Genomic DNA, 8,827 nt, shown 5'->3' on the forward strand with positions numbered 1-8,827 from the left:
TCGCAGCTATTGGAAGAACCGAGAGCCACGGAAGGCCTCTCGGGATTGGTTGGACGCAACCGAGGATCCGCCTGTCCGTGGAGAAAGGGCGACAGCGATTGGCTGGTCATCTTAGGTGGAGAGCTTACATTGGTCAACTCCGGGACGAGGGCGGGACTTATATCCCAGAAGCAGCGGCGGCCACTGCGGAGCCGGTGTGAGACGGCTGAAGCGGACCGCGGGCCACTACAGGGCGCGGCGAGATGGAGGTGTCGGGGACATCGGCGCCCACCGTGACGGTTTTCATCAGCAGCTCCCTCAACAGCTTCCGTTCGGAGAAGCGATACAGTCGTAGCCTCACCATCGCAGAGTTCAAGGTGTGGCCATGGGGGCGGGGTCCGCAGGGGCGGGGCAAAGAAAAGGGAGTAGGGGCTAAAAACTAGTGGGCGGAGCTGGAGGTAAGGTTTCAGAGCCTGGCGACCGGCCTCCGAGCCCTGGGAGCCCCAGAGAACAGAGTCTACAGGGTAGGGGCGGGGCCCGGGTACATCAGAAGCTCCTGAGAGCCGAGGGGGCGGGTCCAGGAGGAACTGGTCCAAGGTGGATCTTTTTTGGTGGTTGTTGTTACAAGTCTGAAGATAAGGCCTCTGACAGCCTTTCTCCTCATCCTGCCTCCTTGCCACAGTGTAAACTGGAACTGGTGGTGGGCAGCCCTGCTTCCTGCATGGAACTGGAGCTGTATGGAGCTGACGACACGTTCTACAGCAAGTTGGATCAGGAGGATGCACTGCTGGGCTCCTATCCTGTGGATGATGGCTGCCGCATCCATGTGAGGCCACCCTACCTGGGACCCCGCACCACATTCATTCACTTATTTATTCAACAAATACTATGTTTTGCCCAGTGTGATAACCAGTAGAGGCCCTATCCTCATAGAACCCCCAGTTCAGCCTGGTAAGAATTAGATGTTCAGTAGACAGTAACAGACCAGAGTTGTCTAGACTGGCTTAGGGGGAACCCAGGGGAGTGGTGAAATTCAGAAGAGGTGCCAGGCTTTACCTAGGGATATCTGAAGAGGCTTCCTGGAGGAATGGATGTTTGAGTTGATATCTAGAGGATAGTACATGGAGAGGAAGAAAGTATAGAGCTGTAAAGAACTGAGGTGAACACGGAAGGCCTCTGTGTGTATCAGCTCATGATGGTCATTCTGCCCTCAGCCTCTCCCCACCTCCCCCACTCAGTCCCTGCCCTGCTGTTGCTTGAGGTGAGCTCTGCCTCCATTCTTAGCACTTACTGAAGGTGTCATCTTCTATCATGGCATGTGATGAGGCACACCTGTAGTCTCAGTGTTCAGGAGGAGTTAGGAGGTGAGCTGCAGAAAATCAGTCGGACGCTGTTAAAAAAGAAAAAGATAGCCTGTCAACCTGAGTACAGTTCCTGGACCCACGTAAAGGGAAGAGAGAACGCAAAGGAAAAAGTTTGATTGTCAGCACAGAAAAAAATTACAAGAGTCAGTGGTTTCTTTTTCGTTCGTTTGTTTCGTTTATATTTATTGTGCGCCATGGTGCAAACACATGGGTATGGTACCACATGCTTGTTTTTCTCCACTCCCTGTATGGGTCCTATGAATTGAACTCCAGGTTTGGTACAGGAGCTGCCATCTCTGTCTCCCTGACCATCTCGCTACAGCTGTCCTTCTGTCCTTCCGTGTTTTTATTGTTATGAGATTTATTTTATTTGCTGCATGTTATCAGTTTTTTGCCTGTGTGCGTGTATATGCATGGAGTCTGGAGTGGACACTGGATTCCCTGGAACTGGAATTATAAGTGTTATTTATGAGCTGCCCTTGGGATGCAGAGAACCAACCTGGGTCCTCTGCAAGAGCAGATACTACTCTTTAACTGTCACACTATCTCTCCAGCGTCTCTTTTGTTTTTTTGAGATAATTTCATGTAGCCCTGATTGGTCTGATTGGTCTCAAAACACTCTGTGTAGCCATGGCTGACTCTCTATTCCCCAGGTTGACTGTTACCTCCCAAGTGGGATTATGGCTTAGTATAAAAATTTGATCTGTCTTTCTCTCTTTCTTTCTTTCTTTTTTTTTCCCCAGAGTCAAGGTTTCTTTGGCTGTCCTGAAATTCTCTCTGTAGACCAGGCTGGCCTCACACCAAGAGATCCACCTGCCTCTGCCTCCTGACTGCTGGGATTAAAAGTGTGCACCACCACCGCCTGGCTTCTTTCTCCACTTTGCTTTGCTCTTAGCTGTCATCATGTTCTAGCATAGAATGGATTTTCTCGTTGGTCTGGTTTGTCCATCTCCCTGATTAGAATTCCAGGAGGGCAGACGTCTCTCTCATTTAGTTCACTACTCACTACTCTGTCATCAGACAGGGTCCTCGATGAATCACTGAGTCACTGCTGAGTTGTTGAACCCCCAGTATAACATGGGGGCTGGTCCTATAACATAGGACCATGGCTGGGTTGTCTCCATTTGAGGAAGAAAAAAACTTCATCTTCAGGATGGAATTTGTTTTTTGTTGTTGTTTTCTTCTGTTTGTTCTTTTTTTATGCAGTTCGATTTGTGTGTGTTCCTGTGTGTGTGTTCCAGACTGTCCTTGAACTCTTAATCATCTTGCTGCCACTTCCAGAGTGGTAAGATTGCAGGCCTGGGCAACCCTCCCAAAACTGGAATTTAATTTTTTATTTGTTGTTGTTATTGTTTTGGTTTTCAAGACATGGTTTGTCTGTGTAACTGTGGCTGTCCTGGAACTTGCCCTGTAGACCAAGCTAGCCTCGAACTCAAGAGATCAATCTGCCTCTGCCTCCCAGGTGCTGGGATTAAAGGCGTGTGTTGCCACCATGCCTTGGAATTTACTTTCTTAAGAGTGAACTCTTGCTAGAATTTTGACATGGGCCACCTTGACTTCAGAAGTCTGCCTCAGAGAACTGGTTCTTTCCCTGTCTTTCAATTATTCTGTTACTGGTTCATCAAATGCCTGGTACAAGCCATGACGCAGAAGGCCCAGGTTATCCCTACCCAGTGTGTGTGGCAGTGTAAGCTAAAGGGGAAATCTGGGGGGATGAGGATGGCACAGGAGAGCTTGGCATCCCCGAGGCCAGCCTTCAGTGAGATCTTTGAGCATTTCCTGGAGCACTTGCTCTGGGAGCACCTCAAGAAGAGGGTTGGAAGAGGCAGGGAAGGGCATGGTGTGTGAAAATGTTCAAGTGGTAGGGGCCACAGCAACTGCTGGAGCTGTTGGGGACGGACTGTGGAAGGTGGGAGGGCTCTGAGCCAGGAGGATCTGCTGTGCCTCAGGTGTTCATGGGTACCCTCGGGATGTAGGTGGGTGGGCAGTCAGACAGAGGACAGGCAGGACAGGGAGACCAGAAAGAAGGCTGTGACCCAGATGATCCTGGTTCTGGAGGTTGGAGTCAACCCAGGAGCATCACAGGGTCCAGAGAGGAAGGGTGTGAGGCAGACTTGAGCTCTGCAGCTGGTTTCAGGGACATGGGCACATCAGTGGTGTTGACGCCAGTGTGTGGAGGACATCTGGGGGCCGATGCATCTCCAAAGGCAAAGATGGCGTGAGAAAAGGAAGTGGCCCCTGACTGTCCTGCCATAGTCTCCAGGCTATGCCGGTGTGTTCCTTCACGCCAGCATCCCATGTCTCCCCGGCCTGACCCCTCTCCTCTTACCACAGGTCATTGACCACAGTGGTGTCCGACTCGGAGAATATGAGGACGTGTCCAAAGTGGAGAAATACGAGATCTCACCAGAAGCTTACGAACGGAGACAGAGTACAGAACGCATGGGCGGGGCTGGGAGGGCCTGTGGGTCCAGACAGTGGGGCAGGCAGGGCGGGGCCATCACAGCCTGGGTAGTGGGGCCCGGGCTTGGAGGGCGGAAGAGGGTGAGATGGGATTGATGGTGGGCATAGATACTGGGAGAGGAGGGGAGTGAGGTCAGGCAGGCAGATGGGGGCTTTGAAGGAAGGGGAATTGAGGCGATTTGAGGTTGCGTTGAGAGGGTAGTCATGGGGCATGTGCCAGGGCAAGGAGGACAGGTCAGAGGGCAGGCCAGAGTGTGTGTGGAGGAGGAGGGCTGGGGGTAGGCGCCATCCCCTCAGTTCTGAGTTGCTAGGAGATGCAAAACATGTTCTGAAGGTCAAGTTTGACTCCACCCCTCCCTGCCCACAGACACAGTTCGATCCTTCATGAAGCGCAGCAAGTTAGGCCCGTACAATGAAGAACTCCGGGCCCAGCAAGAGGCAGAGGCTGCCCAGCGTCTCAGTGAGGAGGAAGCCCAAGCCAGTGCCATCTCTGTGGGGAGCCGTTGTGAGGTGCGGGCACCCGGCCAGTCCCTTCGCAGGGGCACTGTCATGTATGTAGGTACGTGTCTTTTTGTTCCTGCGACTGGAAACTTGATAGGGTATAAAGAGAGATGTCTTTGGTTCATGGTTCCAGAGTCAGAGCATGGCCAGTTGGACTCATGCACCATCATGGAGGAGGTGGTATTCGGCAGGGAAGGAGAGGGCCAGGGGCAAGATAAGCTCACAGATCTACACCCAAGTCTTCCAGTGAGGAGGCGGCCATCTCTTGGGGTCTGGTAGTCACCTCACAAACTCAACTCCAATCTCAGTCAGATAGTTTATTGAATGCCACAACCCAAGGCTGATCAATCAGGGCCATGGGACAGACTCAGGAGCTGAACCGTGATCGAGTTAAGGTCATACAGGGCTTTTCTTTTAAGCCTAAAATCGTAAACATCTGTGCCAAGTTAATCAGGACTTAGGGATAGGGGACTTCCTTGGGAACGTGTCTTTGTTGTGTACTTACCCTGTTCCCATTGGTTGGGGTGTTTATCTATGGTAGGGGATGTACCTTGCCTAACATTAGTGTCTTAACTGGCCAACCAGGATGTCAGCCCCACATACATGTCTCATTCTGTCAAGGAGGATGTCAGTTCCCAGGGAGATCTTGGGAACTTAAATTTTACTCGAACCCCACTGAAATGGAAGTCTCATGCCAAAGAGCTTCTTATATTGGTGCAGGTGTCTCTCTTATGTTGGGGTCCATCCCAGGGGCAGCTTCTAAACACCATACAGATTCATACACAGGTACAAGAAGTGCTCCTGCCTGGCAGTTGATTCTCGTGGCTAACTACCTGACTTCTGCTGGGATGGGTTTCCAGGAGCACCAAAGCACAAGGCATCCTAGTAAGGCACATGAGAAAGTTTCCTTATGATATGGTAACAACACAAAGTAGCCTGCTAGAGGGTAGGTGACAGTTCCCTAGGCCTTCACCCTCTGTTTGACCAATGAGTATAAGCAATGGAGGTAGAAGGTTTTGTCTCCATGATGGCTTTCCCGCTCCCCCAGAAATTGCCAACAAGGAGTGAGCTTACTGGAGAGGTTTCACTGAGATTTCTCTCCCGGACAGGACTCACAGATTTCAAGCCAGGCTACTGGGTTGGTGTCCGATATGATGAGCCATTAGGAAAAAACGATGGCAGGTAACGTATTGCCGCTGAGCGTATGCTCGTGCGTGGACGTGGAAGTCCACCTCTGCTGCTGGCTGAGCCTGCGCACACCGGCTCGTGGACCGGAAGCCTCCCCTCACCACTACCTCCCATCTTGCCCACAGTGTGAATGGGAAACGCTACTTTGAATGCCAGGCCAAGTACGGTGCCTTTGTGAAGCCAGCGGCTGTCACGGTGGGAGATTTCCCAGAGGAAGATTACGGATTGGACGAGATGTGACACTGATGGACACGAGACCCTATCCCTTCCGGCCCCATCCCTGACACAGCCCCTCTGAATGCCTGTGGCACCTTTCCTCTGAGATTTGTGCATTAAATTAAGCAGATGGAGAAGGTTGTGGAAGTCTCTTGATCCCAGGAAGAGTATAATAAAATACTCGTGATGGTGTATGGTGGTGGTCATCCCAGCATTCTTCCAGCACTGGGAGGCAAGGGCAGATGGCTCTCTGTGAGTTCAAGGTCAGCCTGGTCTACAAAGTGAGTTCCAAGAGAGCAAGATGCACATAAAATGACCCTGCCTCAGAGGGGAGGGGGGAGGGGGGCACCATTTGGACAAAATGGTGACACCTGGAGGACTCCCAGAGGTGGCTTTGTCCCTTTTACTAAGATAATATCCTGAGCACTGGGATATGACCGTGTGGTTAAGGATGTTTGCTGCTCCAGCAGAGGACCAGAGTCCATTCCAACACTCGCCTCAGACACCTCACAAAGCTGTAACTGCAGCTTCCTGCATACACAGCACTCGTACCCACACACATTTCTTTTAGAATTTAAATATTCCGAAGCCAGGCAGTGATGGCGCACTCCTTTGATTCCAGCACTCCGGCAGAGGCAGGCAGATCTCTGGGTTCAGTTTGAGGCTAGCCTGGTCTACAGAATGAGTTCTAGGACAGTCAAGACTACACAGAAAAACCCTGTCTTAAAAACCAAAAAATAAAATAAATTTGTAATAAATACAAAATAAGGGCTGGAGAGATGGCTCAGCGGTTAAGAGCACTGACTGCTCTTCCAGAGGTCCTGAGTTCAAATTCCAGCAACCACATGGTGGTTCACAACCATCTGTAATGGGATCCAATGCCCTCTTCTGGTGTGTCTGAGGACAGCTACAGTGTACTTACATAGAATAAATAAATATATCTTTAAAAAACTTATTTAAAAAAATTAATAATTAAGCGTTCTGCTGCTGTAACAGCCCCAAATAATCGGAGCTTAAGGAAGATGGAAGCCCGATTCCTTCTTCTCATTTGTTTTTAAGATTTATTTATTTATCTTATGCATGTGAGTACACTATAGCTGTCTTCAGACAGACCAGAAGAGGGTGTCAGATCCCATTACAGACGGTTGTGAGCCACCATGTGGTTGCTGGGAATTGAACTCAGGACTCTGGAAGAACAGTCATCATTATTAGCCAGCTGTCATTTTTTTTTTTTTTTTTTTTTTTTTTTCAGAGCTGGGGACCGAATTTGCTGGTTGCTTACCACTGAGCCATCCCAACCCCAGCATTTCTTAAGCCTCTCCTGTTTTTGTTTTTGCCCCACCCCCCCCCCCCTGTGCCCCCCCCCCCACACACACACCCTCCACTGCTGGAATTTGCTCACTCTGTAGACCAGTGTGCTGGTTTGAATGCTTGGCCCAAAGTGGAGTGAATGTGGCCTTGTTGGAGTAGGTGAGTCACTGTGGGCCTGGGCTTTAAGGCCCTGTCTTGGCTGTCTGGAAGCTGGTCTTTTCTTAGCTGCCTTCAGATGAAGATGTAGAACTCTCAGGTCCTCCTGCACCATGCCTGCCTGGACACTGCCAAGTTCCCACCTTGGTGATAATGAACTGAACCTCTGAGCCTGTAAGCCAGCCCCAATTAAATGTCTTTTTTAAAGAGTTGCCTAGGGGTTGGGGATTTAGCTCAGCGGTAGAGCGCTTGCCTAGCAAGTGCAAGGCCCTGGGTTCGGTCCCCAGCTCCGAAAAAAAAGAAAAAAAAAAAAAAAAAAAAAGAGTTGCCTTGGTCATGGTGTCTGTTCACAGCAGTAAAATCCTAAGACAACCAGGCTAGCGTCAGACTCGCAGAGATCCTCTATACCTCTGTTTCCTAAGTGCTGGAACTAAAGACGTGGTGCAAACACGCCCTGAAGTTTCTCTTCTTTTCCTTTTAAAGGCTCACACACTCCCCAGAGCTGGTATAATGACCTCCGAATGTCAGCAGCCAGTGTCCGTATCTGTAAATCTGGGGGTATTCCAGCCCCTAGGAAGGCCAGAAGGGGGTAGCCTTTGCCTGTAAGGAAGAGCCACAGAGCCAGGCATGGGGTTCACAGCAGTCCTGGCCTTCAGGAGGTGGAGGCAGGAGGTTAGCCGTGGCGATAATAACCTGGGTTATGAATTCCAAACCATCCTGTGCTATAGTAAAAACCTGGAGGGAGGGAGAGAAGGCCAGAGAGATGGCTCAGTGGTTAAGGGTACTGACTCCTCTTCCAGAGGTCATGAGTTCAATTCCCAGCCACCACATGGTGGTCACAGCCATCTGTAATGGGATCTGATGCCCTCTTCTGGTGTGTTTGAGGACAGCTACAGTGTACTCATATACATAAAATAAATTTAGGAAGACCCTGGGGAGAAGGGATGAAGTAGAAAAGGCACAACTCAGACCTTGTTCCTAACTCATTAGCCAAAACGTTAACCCATGGCCACAAGGTAAAGCTAAATGGGGACCGGCGTTAGCTCTAGGCAACTGTTTACTTAGCTGTCAGTGTGGCTGTGCTAGAGAAGTAGAGAAGGGAGGGGGGATGCGGTGAGATCTGCTGCAGACCCTGACCTGAGGGACCAGGAATTTTAAGACTTGTTTGTAAAATGAATTATATATTGGGCAGGTTTCGAGCTAGTCTAACTCACATCCCAGCCAAGTCCCTTGTCACTTGCTGTTTCTCCTGGCCACGTGCTCATGGTCCATGTCCTCTCCTGGCAGCCTCCTCCTCTCCTTCCCCTCTGCTCCCTCCTGAGATCCCTCACTCGATCCTCAAGTCCCGCCTTTCTCTCCCTATTGCCTAATCACAGGCTTTAGCCTTTTATTAACCAATTAACTTTAAATTGGGGAGCAGGGTTTACACAGCATCACTTGGTATGTGTGAGGATTCTCTCATCTGGGGCAGCCAAATCTTGGGGTACAGAATTTAGCATTTGAATACACAGCAGTACCAAGCCAACCCCCAACACTTGTTTTGCCTGCATGCAGTACCCACAGAGGCCAGTAGAGGGCATTAGAGCCCCTAGAACTGTAGTTAGTATTGTGAGCTGCCATGTGGGGGCTAGGATTTAACCCAGGGCCTC

At 50.4% G+C, this 8,827-nt stretch overlaps 1 protein-coding gene across 1 annotated transcript; it reads left to right on the forward strand.

Annotated features, from left to right (window-relative positions):
* The first annotated feature begins 3 nt into the window (after nucleotides 1-3).
* Tbcb (tubulin folding cofactor B) lies at nucleotides 4-5,848 on the forward strand. Its single transcript, XM_032893957.1, has 6 exons — nucleotides 4-356; nucleotides 662-805; nucleotides 3,678-3,774; nucleotides 4,174-4,365; nucleotides 5,417-5,489; nucleotides 5,621-5,848. Exons 1-6 carry the CDS (start codon nucleotides 243-245, stop codon nucleotides 5,733-5,735), a joined length of 735 nt encoding a protein of 244 aa, XP_032749848.1. The 5' UTR covers nucleotides 4-242; the 3' UTR covers nucleotides 5,736-5,848.
* The last annotated feature ends 2,979 nt before the right edge of the window (nucleotides 5,849-8,827 follow it).

Source organism: Rattus rattus, chromosome 2 (assembly GCF_011064425.1).
Source record: "Rattus rattus isolate New Zealand chromosome 2, Rrattus_CSIRO_v1, whole genome shotgun sequence".
NCBI classification, from domain to species: Eukaryota; Metazoa; Chordata; class Mammalia; order Rodentia; family Muridae; genus Rattus; species Rattus rattus.

Coding starts and splice junctions, on each gene's coding strand:
- Tbcb (XM_032893957.1), top strand. CDS start 243: ATGGAGGTGTCGGGGACATCGGCGCCCACCGTGACGGTTTTCATCAGC. Junction 806..3,677: donor ATGATGGCTGCCGCATCCAT/GTGAGGCCACCC, acceptor CTCTTACCACAG/GTCATTGACCACAGTGGTGT. Junction 4,366..5,416: donor GGGCACTGTCATGTATGTAG/GTACGTGTCTTT, acceptor TCTCCCGGACAG/GACTCACAGATTTCAAGCCA.